This window comes from Podarcis tiliguerta (genome assembly GCF_965153285.1).
Source record: "Podarcis tiliguerta genome assembly, chromosome: 12".
Classification (NCBI taxonomy): domain Eukaryota; kingdom Metazoa; phylum Chordata; class Lepidosauria; order Squamata; family Lacertidae; genus Podarcis; species Podarcis tiliguerta.
Genome location: NC_139545.1, coordinates 22,381,099 through 22,405,830, shown reverse-complemented (window position 1 = coordinate 22,405,830; position 24,732 = coordinate 22,381,099). Strand labels below are relative to the sequence as shown.

The window sequence follows — 24,732 nt, the reverse complement described above, 5'->3', positions numbered from 1 at the left end:
CTTCTCCCACCTTCTTTCTAGGTCACCTTCAAACAGCATCCAGGACCTTTCAAAGGGCTGAATTTCACGCTCATCACTTTTGGCCCCCTGTTGCTTTAGGCATGCGTAGTTTGTTCAGCAGCAGGCATCAAACTGTGTTGCTCAAGCCCAAACTCACCACACATTTAACAGATCGAGAATGAAGGCCAAATCAGAGCTGGCTCTTCATAGACACTTCCAGAAAGAACAGCAGATCATTGTATTTACATCGCTCCTGCTCACCCACCTCGTAAAGCCCAAACCCCTCATCAGTAAGGAGCTCTGCTTTATGAATGCTCTGCAGCAAAAACATGGCTACACAGTGGAATCATTTCCACTAGGCAATCTGCCATCTCAACAGATTGAAACTGTGTACTCATACTTCGTGTCAAAATGCTGAAAATGCACAGCAGCAGCAACCACAAAAAAGGCACTCCAATGTCTCCAGAAGAGCTAGAGAGAGACAACTGTCGTCACCACCTAAATTCTCTTAAGTCACAGGAAGTATTTTCAGAGAAAACCTTCACTCAAGAAATGAAGTTTCACCAACATCGTGCAGCCTGGGAATTATTTTGCAGAACTTGCAAAAGAATCAGCTTGCAAAGGAATTCTCTTCTTTTGTTTGGTGCAAAAACATGACGACAGGCAAGATGTGGGGAAGCAAAGAAAGGTTGTGTAGGTTCCGGTTAACAAGGGACTTTCCTATGCAAAGAGAATTAAAATCAAAGAGGTTTCAATGCTAGATCACACAAATTCTAGTGGAATTAATGCAGCCCAACATTTATAGGGTAGAAGTAATAGGGCAGCTTAAGGCATGTAATCATTAAGAGGCCCCTGCTCAAAAAGACAAGAATGCCACAGTTTGTTCTAAATTTTAAGAGTTAAATAACTCAGCACTACTGCATCCTGTCTATTACTTGGCAAGGACTACATACTGTGACAGCTGGAAGCTTTACATTCTCTACTCAGTGATATTTTACACACATACCGAGCGCATCAGAGTGTTGAACATGTTCCCCTTGCTTACACTTGGGAGGCTCCTCTGTTGTTAGAAATTAAGCATGCCGTGCTTTTTGTCCATAAGGAGATGCTGATTCCTGCTCACACTTGATATAATGCACACAAACACAGTTAAATGAAGTTGTGAACGAAAACACAACTGAACTTACACTGCTAAGTGCACTCTTACGGCAGGACACACACACACACACAAAATTATTTGGGAGAATCCTAAGGGGCACTTAGGTGTTTCATGCCCAAGAGGAAGGGAAAGGAAACTTATGGAAAATAATTTCATATTTAGCAAAAGCTCTACTGTGCAGCCTATGCAGACTTAGGGTTTAGTCTGAAGGAACACAATGCACCCAGCTTGCTAATGCTAAGTAGGTCTGGGTCTAGTCAGTGCCTGGAAGGAAGATGACATAAGACCCTATATATGTCAAACTGAAAAGGTAAAATAATGATTTATTCTTATGTCCTATAATTTTGTATGGGTGGGGCACTGAGTAGAATGATCTACCCTTGGAAGCTGATGGACCCAATTGGTTTTCTGATGCCTCCTGCAGGATATTTCTGCTAATAGGACTGGTAGTTCTGACAACACACTAGTCAGGTTCAGGAACCAGGAGACACCCTGCATGGTTAATGCAATCATTCCTAGATCCCCACCTTCTTCTGGAGAGAACCCATTCAGCTTTGTTTACTGAGGAGTTGAAGGAAATATCTAGAGCACTGAAAGAAAACTTATATCAAAACATGGCCCAGAACTAATTTCAGAAACCAATTTGTGATGGCACCCTAAACATTCTACTTCACCAGCACTATTGTGTCCAGTTTTGTTCAGGTGGACTGTTCTAAGTGGTGGATCTCTATATTTTAGTCCTCCTGAGGACAGTGACACTCACAGCAGTTTGCTGTGACCAATTTATGGTACACTTTGTAGATAAAGGTACTTGTGTCAGTTCTGACTCCACAGTTAGAGAAGGCATTATGAACACAGCCACGACTCCTACTTTCTGTGTTAAACTTGTGCAACTTAAAGACAGGATTCTTGAAGAAGTGAGACTATCCACTTGTGTTCTTGATCCTTCGAGGGTGAGACTGGTATCCTTCTGAAAAGAAGCTAAGGGGGCTGTCTCAAAAGGTAAGAGAATCAGGCTACTTACAATGTAATTCAAACGCAGGGCTAGGAATAAGCATGGTCTAGTGATTCTGATCTTTTTTTAGTATGTAGCTCAGAAATGCTTCAGGATTCAGCATTACCACATGGCAGCTGGTACCCATTAGGTGGGGAGCGGGGAGGCAGAGTATCTAAATGTAGGCAGATCCAGGAAGTTGCAATAGGCAGAACTAATGGGAAATGGGGCACTAAAAGGCTGCAACCATGTACACACTCACATAATGGAAACTCAACTTGAACACAGTGGAACTCACTTCTAAGTAAGATGCATGGCACTATGTAACCCAATCTAATGCATGCTTACTTGGAAGTGAGTTCTGTTGAATGCGGTAGGATTTGATCCCAAGAAAATATATACTGGATTTCAGTCTTAGGATTTCCTTCCCACTTTTTTTCTGCTGCATCTTTAACAGCAGCCTGACATGCAGAAAGTAAACAGGTGAAACACTCAATAACATGACTATATAGAAAACAGCTTCCAGTCTGAGCTTCTGTATGCATACTTAAAACTGTATTTGCTCTTAAACCCCCAGAATGCCTTGTATAACACTCTCAGCTGCACTGGCTGCCAATTTGTTCCTGGGCACAATTAAAAATGCTGGTCTTACCTTTAAAACCTTATATAGTCTGGGACTAGAATACCTCTTTTCATGAACCTACTTGGGAGCTTCATTCAACAACTGAGCCCCTGTTGATTATACCCTTATCATCTGAAAAATGGCAGATGGCGACATTATAACCTTTTTAGCTGCAGTTACTAGAACAGCCTTTCTCAACTCCCTATGTGTAGTTAAGACTATAGCTCCCATCGCCCCTGACTATTGTTAGCTAGGGATGATGGGAGTTGTAGTCCAATAACATATAGGGACCCAAGGTTGAGAAAGGCTGTACTAGACTGTAGAATGGCCTCTCCAAAGAGACCCATGTGTCTACTTTCTGATGCATCTTTGCATGAACAGCTAAAACTTAGCCTTTAATTACTCTGTTGTCCAGCTTTGGCTGTTTCTTAGGCTGTGTACACTCTAAACTTCAAAGCACGTTCTTTCCCTCAATTCTGGGCACTGTAGTTTGTTAAGGGTTGCTAGGAATTGTAACTATGTGAGGGATAAACCACAGTGCCCAGAATTCTTTGAGAGAAAGAATGTGTTTCAAATGTGCTTTAAAGGTGTTGTGTGAATACTTCTATTTCAAAATTGTTTTTAAGTTTTCATGAGTTATCTTGAAACACACAGAAAAGCAGGTATAAATGTTTTTAATATACTGCTATTAATAATAATGATTTAAAAACAGACTGAAATAATTTGGTATATATGTGTATAAATTTGCTAGGAATTGCTAGCTCTGGAGTTAAGCAGGGATAAGCAGATGTAATATAAAAGGTTTTTTTTTTCTTTTTTAGGAGCTGCATGCTTGATGTTAACCATGCACTTAAACACTGAGTTGATTAAACACATAGCAAGAGCCAAATGACCTGCAAAGCACATTTGTGACATTCTTTGTAACTACATGCATTCTATTTCGATGATTCCAAAAGCCTTGCAATAAACAAAGGAGACTTGACTGGCACCACAAAGACCCTCATTTAAAAATGATTCAGAGCCCTGCTTTATGTATTACATTTTTCCTACCTTTGCAGGGTGGAACCAGTGTTTTTTTCTCTGTATGTACTGATGGTAGGGTAAGGTTATCAGATGTCCCCATTTTCCGGGGACAGTCCCCAGATTTACAAATCAGTGCCCATACAAAATCTATTGAAGTTGAAAAGTGTCCCTGGATTCATTGAAAAAAAATTGGTAACCTTATGGTAGGGGGGAAGGAAACAAAACAAAAAAATCTATCCCTCTCTAAAGCTCCTTCTTAGCTACTGTTTTGAGAAAGCTGCAGCAAGGGTGGGGACAGGATGAAAGCACCTTTCATACATTGTTCAGCATATATGTAGGGAAATGAAATGTTTGAAGCTGCTCAAATATCCCAACACTAGTTAGTTTTATCAGTGCAATATGAAACCTCTTTTTAATAAGACATGAAAAAACTAAGTGGGTAACAAATTAATATAACAACTAGACCTTTCACTGTTTTCCCTAATGCTCCTTTGGGAAGTCCACTGGGATTGCTGAGAGAATAAATTTTAAAAGATTGTAAGAAATCTTGGATACTGAAAATTGCTAAATAAGTTATTGCTAATAGACGCAGCAAGCAAGATTTTTTTAAAAAAAAAACCTATTAGTTTCTCATTAGGTTGTAATTCAAGATATTAGGAAACAAGCAAAAGCAAAACAACACACTTACTTCCAGAACAGTCCATTGTTCTACAACAATAGCATCATAGCCTTGTATACTCTTGTTGTCTTCCACGGAAATATCTTCAAAGATGAACACGCCATCTGTCATCCCCTGGAAGGAATCTGTGCAGAAACAAATCGTTTCTATAAGCTACACAGTTAGGATATCCTATGAACAATTTTAAAGGGTGTGTGTGTGTGTGTGTGTGTGTGTTCATTATCACAATCCTAATTTCTTCCCAGCATGTTATTTGCAAAACACACAGAGAGAAAGACCCCTGCATGGTCCAACTATATTAAAATGAATGAGACTAATAGTAGGTGTACAAATGAATCCTTTGTATGCGGTGCTGTGCTGCTAGCACCCATTATAAAACAGAATTGCACTTATTTTTATTGGCTATTTACAGATAAAAAGATACGTGCACATGCAAGCTTGGTGGTGGACACTTCTGGAGCTTGAGGGATTTCTTCCCTTCTCCTTGACTAGTATCTGAGGCACTGACCTAGCCAAGAGGCATGGCCATGGCAAGAGATGGGATTGTAGGGATTATCAAGCATGCCTTACAACTTCCCCAGCACTGGATTCTGTTCCTCTACCTATGAATTGTGCTTCTTCTTTTCCCTGGAAACTGCAAGTCTGCAGTAACACCTGCACTGGGCATTTTCTTTGGAAGTCAACAATCATAGATGCAACTGAGTTGCAGCTTTCAATGCAGCCTTTGTTTTAGGAATGGTCAGAATATTTAATGCATCCCTTTTCTGTATAGGGAATAAAGAGTTGCGGCCAGAATTTCTCCACTATCCCGAATCATTTGTCAGGTGATTGGTGTATTGGGCATTGCTAGTTTAGGAGGACTGCTCTGTAGCAACAAGTGTTTCCCCATACAGTGAACCTTTTGAGTCAAGATTTCCCGATTACTCTTGCCTTCCTTGAATATTTTTGATGATCGCACAAACCCTCAGCACACTAAATGGTGGTGATGACCCTGAATTTGGGGTGTTTTGCCCCCATACTTAAAAGAAATATCTAGTATGCCATATATATACAATGCCATATAAAGACACAAGAAAAAACTCCCCACATACTAGGGCATGAATGGGGGGGGGGGGAGAGATGGTTAGGGTTCTCCAAATCACTGCAGAAGTGTTTGAAAAACTGCAAGTATCCATAGTTAACCTGGCATTAATAAACCATTTAATGGATTTTACTGTAGAATACCTGCTCATGCACAAACCCTAGCATTCCCTTTTGGGAATGCCAGAGTAACTCAATTTATTGTAAGAAACCCCATGCAATAGCCTGCTTTTGAGTAGAAGCATCCCTGCTTTAGTAGCAGTCATCCAAAAAAATCCTGAAGCTCTTACAAGGGCTTTTTGCAGTATCAGTCTCACATTAACTATCACATCTATTTAACCCCTCTCCTCTCCAGAAAGGCCCCTTTTTTTGAGCAGTTAACTTGTTTTCACTTAGCACATAATTAATCCAGTGGATTCCAGCACATTACATCAACACAATTAATTTCAAAAACTAAATGATAAAGTGATGGCTCATTTGTACTAATAACCAGCTCAGCATAGCCTTCCATTCCATTAAGACTAAAAACTGCTTCTATTCTGCCCAAGCTTCGTTATAATTTTTCACCTTTTACCTTCACTAAGCTCATGGAAAAGGTTAATCCACCCTCCTCCATGGGAAAAGGTTCCATTATCACTGCATTTTTTATTAAGGTAAGATGCTCTCCCACTGTGCTCAAAAGGCTATTTTCACTTGGGTATATAAATATTTGATGATGTTCTGCTGGGCAAAATGTCATTTTAATGTTCCTGCACATGATTTACAAGATGACTATGGGAAAAGATTTCTTATTCTATTATGACAGCTATACTAGTGGGAAGCAATGTCTCCCTGTGTTGTTTGTTGTCTTTGAACTATTAAGCGTCATGCACAAAGCCTAACCTTTACGTTATTGTTATTGCTGCGAAAAAAATCACTGCCACAGGTACAACAAAGAAATGTGCCCTCCACCTTTGCCTCTGGCTGATGCTCACCAACATATATGGGCTGTTTCCCACTAACATTTCCTACACTGATAATGTACATGTCGGTGTCATCCGTTAGCAACGGGTTCCAGGAACCCAAACATGTGACAAAATAGGTGCATGGCTGTTGTCATGCACAAGAGTTTATATATGCAGGACACACATTTATATATGCAGGACACACATGGAAGATATAGGAACTTAACCCCGTGCAAAGTTCCTCTTTATCTTAATCCCCCCCCCCCAATCTACTTGCTCAAGTTTCTATACTCAATACTAGTCATTTCACTTCATGATGGTATTACTTAACATTAAGTGGCAAAATGTCCAGTAGGATTCAACTAATAATTAATTTGTGATTTTTATATTAAAAAATTATATTATTATTTATTAAAAACCACATTGTTCAGTCATAGTGTCATAACTATACTATCCCTCCCCATTCCCTTCCTCCCCAGAAAGAAAAAAATGAAACAGAAAGGAGAAAGCATACACACACGTTTGAGGAACGATTTGGTAAAAGGTTGAAGGTGTTGTTATTCTGTGATAATATAATTCTGTTTAGGTTGCAAAACCAAAACTTAACTTTCTTCTATGAGGTGCTGACTCTTACACTGTCTTGCAATGCTTACAGTTCTATATTAGGTGAAACTACATTAACTTCAGTTTTCACAACCACAGGTAGAAAGGTGCCTTTAGGAAACAGCATGTTCCCTAAGAATGTATTCCACACATTAGCAGCACATCTCCCAAATTCCAAGTGTAAACTGATTGCCCTATTATGGTTGTTCACAAAGTAAACTCTTTGTGCTCATCTTGCAACCCCACTTTTGAAGACATTTTAACTGCAGAATCTGGCATTAGGAAACTCCCTCGGAGCCCTGTTGTTATGTAAATTCACTTTTAATGTGTAAACAACAGAATAATACTTCTCCTATGTTGTATTTGGGATATTAAGCAATACGCTGATAAGGAGCCAGAAATAAAATGTTTGCCCTTAAGAAAAACAGGCCTAATTGGTCTGTATCAGGCCAAGTGACTCATAGTTTCAAAACTGCAGTTTATACATATAAAATAAATGACCATTTGTTTCGGAGAACGTTCAGTTGCAACTTACATGGGTTGCCAACAAGCTAGAAGAAAGAATTCCATCATGTGCCCTTTAGAATTTCCTTTGCTGCGGGATGAAAAAATTAAGCCTGGCTGTTAATTTCCCCATTTAATTTTAACGAAGATAACTAATTTCACTGACTACTCCACAGGCAGGAGCGTGAGATGGAGAAGAGCCTTCTAGAAGCTGCCTGTGGCTTGACTTTGGGCTGGATCTGAAGACCCTACTTTGCATGAGCGGAAAGTGAGGGTGTGTCACTGATCTCCTCACTTTTAATTACTTACATTCCAGGCAGCTGCTCTACAGTATGCCCCCACCAATCCTCTGGAGCCAAATTTCATAGGATGTAACACACTGTGGGTATAGGAGGGGGGAGGGGGGAGTGATGATCCCCATATGCAAGCGCCTTCCACTCATGTGGTGGGATTTCTGAATCTAATTCCACATTTCATGACTCTCACGTAAAAATATGTGATACCGCAAGTTGCTGAATACTTATCAAAACCTACCAAGAAACTTCCAAAAACATCCCCAGCCTAGTCTAACGAAAATCAAATCTTTGTATGTATTTATAGACTTGTTTTCTGTGTTCTATGTAGTTGCATTATCTTTTGCCTCAAAATATTATGGAATTAATATCCATGTTACTGGCATCATCATCATCATCATCACCACCACCACTACCCAACAACAGTGCTTCAGAGTGTAAGCAGCCCTGACCTGGAGATTGTAACGTGACACAGAAGAAACTGAAAGGGGTGGGAAATGGAGGCAGAGGTAAACAGGAAGGAATAGGCAGTTGTTTCGATTGCACATGCTTAATCTAAGGTACAGGTTAAGCTACTAGAGGGCATGGGACAAAGGGGGCTGCTCCAAAGCGTTCATGGAAAAGGTGGGCTTTGAGGAGAGATTTGAAGGACGTAGGAGAATGCAGTTTCAACCATATGGAACAGCAAGGGAAGAAGGGCTTTCACATGAATATCACACAAGGCAGCAGAGGCTGCTCCATTTGGGTGTATGGGGCACTTGCTGCCCTCAGTCCGCCCCCACCTACCTCCCTTCTTCCTCACAACCAGTCCAGGGTGGACCCTTCCTCCTCCTTTGTTTCAGCATTGTCCTTGAGCAGGGAGGAGGATGGGGAGGAAACTAAAATTGCCTCTGCCTCTGTCTACTGTTGGCCTCCTGTCTTATGCCCCACCAGTCTCAATGGACACCAGCCACCACTGCACACACACACACACACACCAACCGAGAAGTGGGCCCTAGTCCTTGGAAGCGTGTGTCAAAATAAACTTGTCTAAGGCTACCTCACAGGAATGTGGCAACACTAGTTCTATCTTCAGACTGGTAGCAGAGACATTAAAATGAGCAATATGAATAACATTGGGTTCAGGGGTATGGCACATAATGCAGCAGCCCGACTGAAGCTAAGCAGGTCTGCATCTAATCAGTGCCTGGAGAGAAGACTGCCTAGGATCTTCATGAACATTGCCTTGAGTTCCCTAGAGGAAAGACAGGAAGACAAATAAAGCTTTGTGTTTAAAAACACACACAGAGAGAAGCAAAAAATGTTAAATATCCATGCTCAGAGCTTTAGCTCCCAAGCCAAGTTCTAAAAATAACATTTTTGTTTCCTACAATAGCACCAACTAACATATGGCATCTAGCACAAATACATAGGCTTTGGCCTTTCATTTACATAAATTGCTGTTTGGAAATCTTAGAGATAGATCAAGACTGTGTATATTACTATTTCTGAGTAGTCAAAAGAATAAGCAGAGTTGAGGTATGTAGCTCAGCTAAACAAAAATTGACAGTTTTGATAAAGAGTCTCATCCTTATCACCATGTGTGTTACAAGTCAAGATTTCTGTATTCAGATTGTAAAAAACAACAGCTGCCTATTTCCTTGTTAGAGCACAACAGAATGAAGATAGCAGATGAAGAGAGCTAGCAACTGCAGAATTAGTTTGGAGTTTGTAGTCACCACTCATGATAGAAACATATCATGGTGGGGAAGAAGAAGAGGAGGAGGAGGAGGAGGAGGAGGAGGAGGAGGAGGAGGAGTTTGGACTTGATATCCCGCCTTTTACTCGCCTTAAGGAGTCTCAAAGCGGCTAACAATCTCCTTTCCCTTCCTGCCCCACAACAAATACTCTGTGAGGTGAGGCTGAGAGACTTCAGAGAAGTGTGACTGGCCCAAGGTCACCCAGCAGCTACATGTGGAGGAACGGGGAAGCGAACCCAGTTCACCAGATTACGAGACTACTGCTCTTAACCACTACACCAGACTGGAGGAGGAGAGGACAGAATGACATTTGATTGTGCTGCATCAAAAGGACTATGTGTGTGCTTGATGTTTAGTTATTAAACATCAGTAAAACCTGTACCTATAGAAGTGCGTTGTTACTCACTCAGAAACCACATGCATACTTCATGTGGTTCTTTCAGATATTGGTATGCACAACAAAGCCAATGGGGAATAAAAAGCTGAAAATATTTTTATTTTATTTTCATACACATTGGTGTTTATGAGTTCTTTAGGCAAGTGACTATTGCAGAACAAATGCTATCATGCAGCAAGTGCTTGAAAATGTTGGTGTTCCCAAACTATCACTAATTGTATATAAGCCAGGAGGATTGGCCCAGGTGGCACACTCCAAGACAATACCTGTAGCATTAAACAGCCTCTTCCTAAGAGGGACCTTTTGCCTCCACTTCCTACTGCAGTCACTGGGGGAAGCAACAGCCTGGACACAACAAAGAATCTCTGCTCTAAATTTCACCAGCCTCCACAGCAGTACTTTGAACTACTCACTGCAAAAGTTCATCTCAGTCCAATGATTTCTTCCAGCTGCCATATCTTCAGCTGTTCTACCAAGCTCCACGGCTCCTAATGACTTTTCCATTCATTTCTGTCAGAGCTCAGCCCTGAACAGGACTACAGAGGAACCTCATCTGAAGAGGAGGAGCAGGACTTGGTCCAGCCACACCAAGGAGCCCAGTGTCATAGCTGAGCAGCCCAACTTACTCAGCCCCCAAGAAACCTTTGCTGCCCCCTGCCAAACCTTAATTGCCTCAGCCACAGGCCAACCCTCTCCACACCCAATTCCCCGGTAGCAGAGGTGAAGTCAGTTCCAGCAATAAGCCCAGAGTTGGTGGAGGAGTGCTTATCTGGCAGTTAGGCCTTCATTATGGGGGGGGGGGGTTACTTGGGAGGAGGGAGAAGACAGAGAAGGATCAGGTATGTACTCGAACCCAACAGATGAGCAGGGAGGGAAAGCAGCTTCCTCAGAAACTGTAAACATCCCAGGGTTACTGGGGAAAGTTCCCTACTGGGCTTCCATAGGCAACTCTAGCTCATTCTTGCTTCTGAACCAAGGCCAGGCCAAGACATTGGGGTGCGCAGGGGAGGAGGAGTTTGGATTTGATATCCCGCTTTATCACTACCCGAAGGAGTCTCAAATCGGCTAACAATCTCCTTTCCCTTCCTCCCCCACAACAAACACTCTGTGAGGTGAGTGGGGCTGAGAGACTTCAGAGAAATGTGACTGGCCCAAGGTCACCCAGCAGCTGCATGTGGAGGAGCGGGGAAGTGAACCCGGTTCACCAGATTACGAGTCCATCGCTCTTCACCACTACGCCACACTGGCTCTAACTGGGGAGACTAATGTGGTACACTATTCCCCCCCCCAAAAAAAGGGAAAAGCCAGGATAAATTGGGAGGAACAGCTGGGAAAACTGCTACCACTGCCCCTCTTCCCAATAATTTTCCACTTGAGGCAGCCACTTCACTCTTCCCAATGGTTTGGAAGCCTCTTGACACGGAACCTGTGCATGCATATAGTTTACCCACATACTCCATGGGCTCTGGTTTGAGGCTTTTATGCAGCCTACCTTGAATTTTAAAAGATCCATTGTCACAAAACAGCAAAGAAGTTTTGCAGGCATTAAAACTCAGACACTTGGAAATTTGCAAAGGTGCTGCTGCTTCAAAGACTGTTCCTGATTGACACCAACAAATAATTTGCACTCAGTATGGCATGTAATTTCAAGGTGTAATTAGCAGAAAGAGGGAATGTTCCTTTTTGCTAAGAACCTATCTGAAAGAGTGGAAATTGAAGCAAGAGAATGAGGTGCTACTTAGGCACATCTGCCTCATTTCTTTGATTTCATACTAAAAAAGTGTTCCTACCACTTATATATAATGAATATTCTCACGTTTTCATCTTCAGGTTCTGAGCAATTTTTGTGCATTCTAATAGTCACAAACAAAGAGAAAATAGCTGATCTTTTAAACGAATGAAGTATATAAACAGAGTAATAATCTTGCAGGGAAATTCCGTACCATTTATCATTCCAAGACTGAAGATGGCATTCACCAACGTGCTCCCTTTCCGAAAGTGATCTGTCATATGCTCCAGCCAATTGGCTTCCAAGCTGCAAATGCTCTGCCCATCGCTGGTGATTTTCACAGGGATTGTTAAACTGTAGTACTGGCTGGATCTCTGCAAAGCCTTTGGCTTGTTGTAGACAGCAAAGATCTCGGTTTCTAAAAAAAAATTACAACCATACAAAGTGCTGAAATAGCAATAACGATAAAAGCAATGAAAATAGTGCACCCTCTCTCTAGGGTACAGTCTGCCAGCATAAAGAAGTAACACATTAATAAGCACTATTAACTGAGCTTTCCCCATGTATAATTAAAACATTACTGGGTCATTAACAAAAACTGTTTTTCCACCATGCTACAAAATGACCTATATTATTAAGCAACAAAGTAATAATTTTAACCATAACGCATTCTTGCCAACTGAATTTGTACGACCAAATAAAGCAGGAAACAGATTTGCAAGGCATTAGCAGGACATAGGGCTGACAAAATCAGGAAAATACAGTTGAAGATGAAAACCATGACTGCGTACTTATACAAAATATATGCATGAATTAACAGTTAGAAAGATGAATGAATGTGATGTAGCACTTGGATACACCCTAAGTCCTTCCTGCTGCTCCAGGCTAATGTACCCTTTGTTCTGGAAGAAGAAGTGAAGTTCCACATGACACACCTTTCACATTAATTCCCACTTCCAGAGGTTTCTTGCAGTTAAGGGCCACTTGTGAGAATACTAAAGCACTTCTCTGATTCTGTGACTACTTCATGACGTCTAGGCACAGATACACACACAGTTAATGATATTTCGGGCAGCACCAACAGAACCATAGTTTCGAAGTAACAGTTCTGTTTTATTCTCACTACTCATATCACATCTGGAGTACTGCGTGCAACTCTGGATACCACACTTTAAGAAGCATACAGACAAACTGCAATAAGTTCAAATGAAGGTGGTCAGCACTAAATAAAACAAGTCCTATAAGGATAGGTTGAAAGAAACGGGAATGTTTAGCCATAAGAAGAGAAGCCTGATAGCGGACATGATGAAATTTACCAATCTTTAGAAAGTTAGAAATTTACCAATCTTAGAAAGTTAGAAATTTACCAATCTTAGAAAGTTTAGAAAAGTTCAAATATGATGAAAATGATGTATAGATGGTATATTACACCCGTCAAGTTAGCTAAAATGTATAAAGTTAGCAATAAATGTTGGAAATGTAAAGAAAAAGAAGGAACATTTTATCACATGTGGTGGGAATGTAAAAAGGTGAAAAGCTTCTGGGAGAGGATATATAATGAGATGAAAAAAATGTTGAAATATACATTTATAAAGAAACCAGAAGCATTTTTACTGGGCATTGTAGGGAGTGATATAAACAGAAAGGAATGTAAGCTCTTTTTATATGCAACAAGGGCAGCAAGAATATTATTGGCCCAAAAATGGAAGCAAGAAGAATTACCGATGAAAGAAGAATGGAGGAAGAAACTAATTGACTATGCAGAACTGGATAAACTAACAGGAAGGATTCGAAATCGGCGGGACCAGAAATTCACAGAAGACTGGAGTAAATGTACGGATTATTTGAAAAGTATTTGTGAAGATCAGACGACGTTTGTAGACTTGCAAGAAGTTTTGTGAGGAGTATTATTGGAATTATTGCAAAAACAGATAAGGGGAGGATGATTAGTTAAGACATTTAAAGGTAATATAAATTTAAGAAATGCATAAGAAGTGGTTAAAACAGTGGATCATCAGAGATGCTGATGGAAGTCCAAAAAGATTGTATAAGTGATAAAGTTTTGTGGTACGTATTATAATTTATGTTAAAATAAAAATTATTATAAAAAAGAAAATAAAAGCAACAACCCTGCTGGGCATCCCTGCACCCACTCTCAAATCTTGTTGGGTTCTGATTGAAGGCACTGTTCACACTTAACTTGGGCCTTGCTCTTTCCAGGCAAAGATTGTGCCCTTTAACACTCAGTGTCCACGCGGGTTGTGTATGTTTTTTGCCCCAAGCTGTCCCCATGAAAACCCACTATTTAAAGCAGAATCAGAGTAGACTGCTGTTTGTTCCAATTGAGCTTTAAAGAGCAGTTTTTCACAGGGAAAGCTCTGGAGGGGGGGAAGGGTGCTCAGACACATAGCTTTAAATTGCAGATTGTGTCTGGAAAGAGTGGAGTTAAGTTGATTGCGGATAAGCCCTTCATCTGGGAAAACAGACGTTTTCCCATCACAGTAGACTTTAAATTCTATAATGTTCACTGTGAGCAAGATACAGCATTGTTCAGAGTTTCCTAGTAAGAATAGTTGGGTAAGACTAGATGGCAGAGTGATTTGCTACAATACTGAGCTCCCCTTCCCCTCGGCACAATTCTTTTAACTGTCCTTGTACTGTTAAAGTTCATTATCAGTTGCCCAAAATCCATACTGCTGCAGTGATTATACTCTTGGGCATTCTTGCAAGCCTCCACAGGTTACTTCTTTTAGGCTGTTGATAGCCGTGTTCCTTTATCTACAAGCAATTGTATTTCAGTGTAAGAGGTTGTTACAGGCTGCTGGGTCACATTTTTAAGTATTCCAGTTTTTGTATTTATTCCCCAAACAACATTGCTCCTTTCACTGGCCTTGGTCCATTTGGTTAATCTGGGGGCTTTGGTCTGTTTGCTGGTTATAGGAACATACGATTCCCTTGTTGCAACAAGCTAGTGGTCTGTTTCCAGGCATAATTCAAAGTGCTGTTTATAAAGCTCTATATGGCTTAGGACCAGGCTATATGGAAGACCATATTCCCTGCTTGGGCTCTAAGACCTGGGAGAAGTCCTTCTCTCAGTCCTGCCGTCCACACAGGCACACTTGGTAGCTGCTCTCAGATTTCGAAACTCCCTCCCTACAGAAGTTAAGACTGGTTCCTTTCTTCTTCTTTTTTTAAATAATTTTTATTAACCGACCAATCAAATCAAATCAAATCAAATCACATAATTACAAATTACAAAGCCGAATTTTAAATTTTTTGTTGGGGGTACCCATATTTCAAGTTCCGAAGGGGATTCCAATCATCTTCTTGCTGCTGTGTTAATATCCACAAATCTGTCCAAATAATGTTCATATTTCTATCCAGTCCTATCTTGCTGTTCCCACGTATAGGCCGGTAAAGAAACTAAAGTTAAGAAACTGACGAGAATATTATCTGAGAAACCATAAACTTGTTAATACTTATAAAATAAACTTGTTTGTTTGGTTCAATATTGACAACTGTCTGGACTCAGTGTGTGCCCGAGAGAAAAGGGTTGGTGGCAGCGGGGAAGTGGGCACAGTGGTGGCACAGGGATGAATAGACCATTAAACGTCCGGGGGACCCTGTGTGATCACCACACTCCCATTTACTTCAGGCTGCATACTTTACTAAAATGATCCTTTTCCTCAAAAACTGATGAGTCCTATTGAGGGTTGTGCTGCATTTTGGAGGGCCGCATTTGCCCATCCCTACTCTTCTATACTCTTGTTACATAAAGTGAAACCAGCTCTTTTCTTCACAGGTTTTTGTTTGCTTTTCTTCCCTGTTTCTGAGTCTCTCTTTCTTTCACCTTGTCACCAAGGTGTTCCTGAACAGCGAGCTTAGATTTCTTTTGTTAACTTCAAATGCTAACCTTACTTTACTGAACAAAGTGAAGCTATCTATTCCAGCTTGTAGCTGCCTCTTCCTTTCCCCCCTAGTTCTCGCTTCCTGTGAGAGAGAGCGCCGACTCCTCTTAAAAGTGACATACACTTTGCAAACATCTCTCTTTATAGAGCACTATAACATCAATAAACTGTTCAAGGAGGGAAAAGTAGTTCCCACAGGAGGCAGATAATGATTTTTTTCCCCCCAAATAGAAAAATATATGCTTTAATTAAGGCAGAAACAAAGTATTGCAAATACTAACAAGCTTTCCAGACAAGCTGTTCTTAGGCACTGAAAAAAACACATTCACGTTTAATGCACAAGAAAGGTTATTCTATTAAAAATCTCTTTTGCCTTTAATAACTATTGTACAAAATTGTTCTGTGGGGAAAAGACAGCACATATATATTCCAATTGGCCTTGCAGTAACAGTAGTTATTTAGTCATGCCACATAACCCATGTTAACAGCATTTCTTTTTAATTTTCAAAATAAAAAGCTTATGATCTATATAACCTTTGATTTTAAAAAAATATTTCCCACTTATCCCTCTCTCCTTCCCACAAAAATATTTCAGCACAGATCAGAAAACTTTGTTTAATGGCACACTTAGTAATTCATCATCACAGATTCTGGTAATGATATTGTGTCATGTAAAAACAAGTATAGCAGACCTGCAGGATCAAGCAGGATCTATTTAACCGAGCATCCTGTTTCCCATGGTGGTCAACTAGAAGCCTATGGAAAGACCACAAGTAGGACATGAGGGCAATCTAACGCTCCCACTTGTGTTCTCCAACATGGTGCCTCTGATCTTGGAGGCGGTATACAGCCATGATGAATAGTAACCATTAATAGCCTTGCCTTCCATGAATTTGTCCAACCCCCTTTTAAAGGCATGTAAGTAGGTGGTCAAAACAATAGAATGGGAAAAACCAAAGATCTGTTCAAGACCATAATAAAAGACAAAAGTGGAAAGGACCTAACAGAAGCAGAAGACATCAAGAAGAGGTGGCAAGAATACACAGAGGAACTATACCAGAAAGAAATGGATGTCTCGTATACCCCAGGTAGTGTGGTTGCTGACCTTGAGCCAGACATCCTGGAGAGTGAAGTCAAATGGGCCTTAGAAAGCACTGCTAATAACAAGGCCAGTGGAAGTGATGATATTCCAGCTGAACTATTTAAAATTTTAAAAGATGATGCTGTTAAGGTGCTACACTCAATATGCCAGCAAATTTGGAAAACTCAGCAGTGGCCAGAGGATTGGAGAAGATCAGTCTACATCCCAATCCCAAAGAAGGGCAGTGCCAAAGAATGCTCCAACTACCGCACAATTGCACTCATTTCACACGCTAGCAAGGTTATGCTTAAAATTCTACAAGGCAGGCTTAAGCAGTATGTCAACCGAGAACTCCCAGAAGTGCAAGCTGGATTTCAAAGGGGCAGAGAAACCAGAGACCAAATTGCAAACATGCGCTGGATTATGGAGAAAGCTAGAGAGTTCCAGAAAGACATCTACTTCTGCTTCATTGACTATGCAAAAGCCTTTGACTGTGTCAACCACAGCAAACTATGGCAAGTTCTTAAAGAAATGGGAGTGCCTGATCACCTCATCTGTCTCCTGAGAAATCTCTATGTGGGACAAGAAGCTACAGTTAGAACTGGATATGGAACAACTGACTGGTTCAAAATTGGGAAAGGAGTCCGGCAAGGCTGTATATTGTCTCCCTGCTTATTTAACTTATATGCAGAATTCATCATGCGAAAGGCTGGGCTGGATGAATCCCTAGCCGGAATTAAGATTGCCAGAAGAAATATCAACAACCTCAGATATGCAGATGACACAACCTTGATGGCAGAAAGTGAGGAGGAATTAAAGAACCTTTTATTGAGGGTGAAAGAGGAGAGCGCAAAATATGGTCTGAAGCTCAACATCAAAAAAACGAAGATCATGGCCACTGGGCCCATCACCTCCTGGCAAATAGAAGGGGAAGAAATGGAGGCAGTGAGAGATTTTACTTTCTTGGGCTCCGTGATCACTGCAGATGGTGACAGCAGTCACGAAATTAAGAGACGCCTGCTCCTTGGAAGAAAGGCAATGGCAAACCTAGACAGTATCTTAAAAAGCAGAGACATCACCTTGCCAACAAAGGTCCGTATAGTTAAAGCCATGGTTTTCCCAGTAGTGCTGTCTGGAAGTGAGAGCTGGACCATAAAGAAGGCTGATCGCCGAAGAATTGATGCTTTTGAATTATGGTGCTGGAGGAGACTCTTGAGAGTCCCATGGACTGCAAGAAGATCAAACCTATCCATTCTGAAGGAAATCAGCCCTGAGTGCTCACTGGAAGGACAGATCAAGAAGCTGAGGCTCCAATACTTTGGCCACCTCATGAGAAGAGAAGACTCCCTGGAAAAGACCCTGATGTTGGGAAAGATGGAGGGCACAAGGAGAAGGGGACGACAGAGGACGAGATGGTTGGACAGTGTTCTCGAAGCTACAAACATGAATCTGACCAAACTGCGGGTGGCAGTGGAAGACAGGAGTGCCTGGTGTGCTCTGGTCCATGGGGTCACGAAGAGTCCAACACGGCTAAATGACTAAACAACAAGAACAAGTAGGTGGCCATGACCACAGCTTGTGGTAGAAAATGACATAATGGGCAGATGGTTGCATTTGTTTCTCCAAAGGAGACATATACACATATGTACAATTCAGGGGCCAATAAATGAACCAGCAAGTGGGCGTAATAAAGGAATGAAAACTTGCAGTTTGTCACCTTAATCACTATTCTGCGAAGTTTGATATTTGAACAGAACAGTGAATAAAGGATTAGAAAAACAGAAAGATGTTCAGTCAGGAATTAGCAGAATCAACAAAATGTGAATGTTAATCTGAGCCTAGGAGTGTTGAGATGTGCAACAAGACTTGATCCATTATTATCATTATAGTAGCCTTTTAAATGTGCTCACTACATTGCTGTTCTTAGCTTGTTACAACAAACCTATGAAATGGACTATATATGATGAGGTTCTGGTATCGGTGCTGATATTGCTTAAGCTATTTATTTATCTGCTCCTGTTGATGTTTTTTGTTTTTATTCCTATTTTACTGCACCTTGACCAGGGATCTCTTTAACAATGAAGCATGGATTAAAATATTTTAAAATAATAAAAAGAAAGAACATGAGAAGAGCCCTGACGTATCAGGTCAAAGGCCAATCTAATCCAACATCCTATTCTCACAAAGGCCAACTAAATGATCATAGGAAGCCTGAAAGAACTCTGACAATGGAGGCAGAATGTAGCCTTACCTTCCATGAATTTGTCTAACCCTCTTTGAAAGCTATCAAAGTTGGTGACCATCACTACCTCTTGCGGAAGTGAATTTCATAGTTTGAAGTATGTGGTGTGTGAAAAGGTATTTTCAGACAAACACACGAAGCAGTATGATACATAACCAGACTGCTGGTCTCTCTAAGCTTAAGGCTGACTGCTCTGTTAGAAAGTCTCTTGTTGTTTGGAGTACATGACTTGCTATCTGGGTTCTCTTTAAATGGATATTACAGTGGCTGAATCTCATGCCTTCTGTGTGCAAAGTATATAGCTATGCCAATAAGTCATAGGCATCTCCCTCCGCTGTTTAATTTGATTTAAGAAGCAGGACAGAAGGATAATGGCTAGGACACTTCCTATAACTAAGAAAAGATTGAGCTCCAGCTCACTAGTTCACAAATCTTTAACCCATAACAGTTAAAATAAGTTGCATACCATAATCTGGGGTGTGTGCATTGCCATCTGTTCCAAAAAACCGCAAAAACTCTTTAAAATGTCTCTTTTTTGTTTTACAAAAATCAGACAATCAGTTAATAAGGGAATTTGGCACAAAATTTTGTAATGATGGAAATTTAGGTTAAAAATAACATTCAAAGGGGTAAAACAAGAATAAAGCACTTTCTTGCCAGATTCCTAAATTGCTTTTTGGGTTCAGGTACATTTTAAGAATTTGGATCAGACAGTTTAAAGAAAATTCTGAGGAAAAATGCAGGGTCACACACATGTAGTTTGATCCTGTAGCTGAAAAGCACAGTGTTAGAAATCTTCAAATTCATGGTATTTCTCACTTTAAAATATGTGAATGCAAATTAGTAATAGTGGAATATGATTATTTTACACGAATAAAAGATAGATGTAGAGATGCTGATTAGGCAAAACCATCCAATCTCTCAGCCAAGATTTATATAGATCAAGAGGGTTGTTTTATCATTTTGTAGTTGTAGGAAACAGGATAAGGATTTTTCCCAGCCAAGGACTTTACAATTCAACGTACACATATTAAAAAGGAACCCAATATTATTTCAACATAAGCAATTATGTTTAAATACTGTTGTAAATGGAAACATATTTATACTCTCGCTAAAAAGTTAAGAATACACTTGTGGATAAGATATAACATTCTGCAAGTCATATGTAAGGTCAACAAAACACATGGCTAAGTAAAGACCATTCAAAGTTACAAAGCAGTACAAGACAAAGGGGGGAAAGTGAAAAACAAATAGTGTCATTAGAAGAAGAAAAGTCAGAACTCTGGAGCAGAAGATATAACGAAGTCCTCATTAACAAAGTCTGGTTTGGCAAAAAAATGGACTTCTGAAAAGGAAAGGGGTGTGTGGAGAAAAGGTTGCCTTGTAAAAGATAAGGCAGATAATACCCTGTGCTCACATGGGAGGAAGAAAGATCACTGCCAAAACTGGAATAAGTTTTCCAGGTTAGGAAAAGGAAGTGCTGAAGAAAACTGTGGTCGCAAAGGGATAATAAAGAAATCAGATGCAGTGTGGGGAAATATTTTGGTACAGGAAGATACCTCCTTTTCTCATCCACACACAAATAACGGAGCACACACCCCAAATTTGCAAACCGTTAGCAGGTAAAAAAGTGGATCCACAAGTAAAAGAGATAACATCCCAACAGGTCATGGGAACAGTCAGAAAATATATTGTTTCCCTGGTTTCTTTCAAGAGGCATTCCTGCAATTTGTTGCATTTTATCATATGCGACTTTAGTCCTATCTCCATGCTCTTAATTCTATCACTGTGACATCCTACCTTATTTTTGTGATGGCAAGCTGTTTTAAACTGTTTTTAATAACGTGTTGTAATCTTGCTTGGGACCTTGGGATGAAGGACAGGTAATAAATTATAACCACCATCATCTTTGACACAAAAATCAGAAGCAGGCCGCAGAATCATGTGGTCCCCCAGCTCCTACAAGCACCAATTCCTCCCATTCTTACCCTGCCAGCCTTAATCCTGTTTAAGAGTTGCAATTTGCATCGATCTTAACCATGGGGTGGAGTCAAATGAGTTTAATCCCAATTCAGAAAGCTGTGCAAACAACACAACATAAAACACTTTACTGGTGATGTTAACATGGAAGCAAACAACAGCTCTTGAAAAATGGATTTAAACTAACTACAACCCCCCCCCCCCAAAAAACCCACAGCCCAGACTGAAAGAGAAAACTGATAGTATTTGAAATATACTCTTAAGAATCTGGCTGTTATTGCACTCTTTAGTTTTGCTAGTCTCTACTTTCTTCTTTGTTTAAAGTTCACAGATTAGTTCATGGCTCTCATCTTAAGACTTCACTTAGCCATGCCATCCCCCAAAACAAAAGAGACAAAGCCATGGTTCTTCTGGTTACATTTATTTTGGTTGCATTTTAAAGAACTGATTTTTTTAAAGGCAATTTCTGCTAGAAATCCTGCACTGGCAATATATGGCCCAGGGCTGATCTTTGTTATCCTGTTCTCAAAGAAACAGAGGAGGGGTCATAGAGATCAGATATACAGCAACATGTTTACTACATATACATAGCATGTTTACCTTGTACACACTTAAATGCATACCAGCCTTTTCTGACCAGAGTAATGTGAACAAGCCATTGATACAGATTTATTGAGTTGCTTATGTATAGAATTTTTGCATGGCACCCCAATTTCCACGGGTTCCAGACACTAAGCAGGGTTTGCGTTTCCTTTTGGGAATGAGGCACAGCGGAGACAGTGGTGTCTTTATTATTAATGGTTTATTTAGAACCTGAGCCTACTATGCATATACAAGCTGAGCCAGCCTACGACTTAGAAGTTCACAGAGGTGAAACCCTCATCTCCCATTGCCACAGCCTTGGATTCAAGAAGAAATCAGCCATGGCTTTCTCTCTTCCCTTCCTGCCTGTAGCTATTTTCTCTAGGTTGCAAGGCAGCAAACTCTGCTCTAAAACACAGGCTTTGTCTTTCTAGCTCCTCTAAGAGCTAGAGGAGGGGCCCCACCCATTTGTCATCTGGCACAGAGCCCCCTCTCCTTTGTTCTCTTAATGACCCATCCAGGGAAATGCCCTTGCAAAGTGAGATACATAGCAATAAATGACAGCTCAGAAATGCCAGTAAATTGCAAATGTAGCTGTAATTGCAGTTTAAAGCAAGGTCCCCAAAAATAACATGTTGGGAAGAATGTAAAGTCTGTAAAGGGTATTCTGTGACAATTTACGAATTAAAGTGCTGCCGTGTGTCTATCACACAAACCTGCTTAAAAGCAGAATCAGGAGAGGCAGTTACTATAAACTAGAACAGAAGATAGAAAGTAACCTGAAAATCCTGCCAGATGGGCCTAATTAACAATTTCAGAATAACTTAATAAATCTTAGCTGTGTGGAAGAAATTAGACTGAAGCAATGTGTGTGAGTATCCTCCCTCTAGTTTGAAAGAGAGATCATGTGGAATTGAATCCTCTAAGGGAAACATGGCAAAAAACGGTTTTAGATGTGTGTTTTAAAATAGTTGGCAGGCTCTATGGTGTTTTTCTTTTTATATAACATTATATAAAATTTTATACTAAATTAACATCTTGCAAGAGATACTAATGGAGAAATCTAATAATCTATGTGCTTGTTTTGAATTAATGTAGCACATTGGGCTTTTGTTCAAAAATGAATGGAGAGGAATTGGTTTTTTGGGGTTGTTGTTTTTTGCTGCTCTAGCATTAGAAGTAGTAATTTTGCTCTCAAGTTACAAGTTATTAAGCAATCTTGAGAAACCAAGTCCAAAAAGGGGGGCTGTAGAAGTACTGACTATACCTTGTGATTAAAAGAATAATAGTAGCTGGCATCATCACAATTATTCACAAGCCTTCAATATTTTAACTCTTGTACTACTCTAAATTAGTAATGTGAAAGTGACCTACACTGCCTCTGATATCGTCCCAAATGCTTTGAACTTTGTATCCTCTCTCTGGGAATTTCAAAATTCCCTGGGAATTTCCATTTTCTATCAGCAAGTAGTAAATGGAATGAAAGTGCAATCTGGAGGTTAGAGAACATCAGCTCTGCAGGGAGGAAACAAATCCAGAAGGCAGTGGACCAATTTTAACTCCTTTTGGTTAAAAGCAGAAATATAAAAAGTGGAGTCTGTTGAGCATCAACGTTTATGACTGGCAAGTTGTAACCTGGTCGTAAGTGATCTAGAATTAGGGTTTAACTTGCACAAAAGTGGAGAACAGACATGGTTCCAACAAAAGAGGTGGGGCATCATAAACTGCTGGGATACGCGGAACCAGCAGGTATGACGAATAGAATAGAATAGAATAGAATAAGAAACAGATTTTAAAAAACTTAATGAGGATTGGATGTTATATATAGAATATATGAAAAAATATTATCAAAAGACAATCAATGTAGCAGGATCAGCATAATTCAGCAGCGTAAATTATGAGATAAAGAGAAGGATAGAGGAAAATTGAGAAGAACAATAAGATGCGGATAGGTTGGGAATAGAAAGGAAACCAGGGAAGGAGTGGAAGGGAAGTATCCTTACACTTTTTTATTTTCATTTTTTAAAAATGCAACAGTTGTTGTACTATTGTTGATATACCAATGAAGAACTGTAATAGAAAAGCAAATAAAAACAAACTGAAAATGCAATAATAATAATAGAATTAGGGTTTAACAATGTTTACTGATGACACCAAATTGTTCAGGATGCTAGAAGTAAAGACAAATTGTGAGGCGCTCCAAAAGGATATCACTGAACTGGGTGAATGGGCATCAAAATGGCAAATGTGGTTTAATATAAAGTGATGTACTGGGGGGAAGGGACTACTCACTGGTGAAACAGACCCCTTGCCCCCACTATTGAGGACCAATTCAGCTGACAGATGGGCAGGATAATCCACCTATCAGTCACTTGATGCAGCTGTGGCCTTGCTCACATGTCAAAATTGGCCCGCAAGGTGGGGATGGGATGATAAAGATCTGGCTCACCAGGCCAAAAAGATTCCCCAACTGTGGCACATCCAAACTATGAAATTTGTTTCCACAAAATGTGGTGATGACCACCAACTTAAGGAGGTTTAAATGGGGATTAGCTAGTAAGGCTATCAATGGTGTTAGGAGCATAAGGAGCTGACATACCGAATCAGACCACTGGATACATCTAGCACAGTATTGTCTACAGTGACTGGAAGCAGCTCTTCAAGATTTCAGACAGTAAACATTCCCAGCCCTATATGGAGATGCCAGGGGTTTCTGTATACAAAGCAGATGCTCTACCATTGAGTTACAGCCTTACCCATGATTGAAAGCCCCAAGCTTCTGAATACCGGTTGAGTTCCATTACATTCATATCCCGCTTGTGAGTTTCTCATAGGCATCTCCTTGGCTACTGCAGGTAACAGAATGCTAGACTAGATAGGCTCTTCTTACCTTATTTACCTTTCCTTTTATTCCAAGCTAATTCTTCCTCTAATAGTCAGTGAAAGCCTGCTTGGCCCAGGAGACGAAAGCCTTGGATTCTTAGAACTGCTAGGGAAAATGCTAATACTGCCAAGGGTCCATGACAAACCAACATCGCTACATCCCAAGTACCCTGTTTATAACATGGGCATTATGACACCTACCTGTAGCACTGCTGCAAGAACAAAGAAGACTATAAAGTGTTCTGCATTATCAATGAAAATAAATGGCAAAACGCATGAGTTTATTCATT

At 40.3% G+C, this 24,732-nt stretch overlaps 1 protein-coding gene and 1 long non-coding RNA gene across 5 annotated transcripts in view; one reads left to right on the top strand and one right to left on the bottom strand.

Moving 5' to 3' along the window:
- Positions 1-24,732, bottom strand: part of RFTN1 (raftlin, lipid raft linker 1) — a 100,288-nt gene that overhangs the window by 13,600 nt on the left and 61,956 nt on the right. For all 4 annotated transcript variants that reach the window (XM_083404964.1, XM_083404965.1, XM_083404966.1 and 1 more), the window contains exons 6-7: positions 11,981-12,184; positions 4,487-4,602 (exon numbers count right to left, since the gene is read on the bottom strand). In XM_083404964.1, the coding sequence (XP_083261090.1) occupies positions 4,487-4,602; positions 11,981-12,184 (320 nt within the window). The remainder of the gene's footprint in view (positions 1-4,486; positions 4,603-11,980; positions 12,185-24,732) is intronic.
- LOC310660560 lies at positions 16,108-21,169 on the top strand. Its single transcript, XR_014503514.1, has 2 exons — positions 16,108-16,600; positions 18,315-21,169. It is a non-coding gene; the product is annotated as an uncharacterized lncRNA (long non-coding RNA).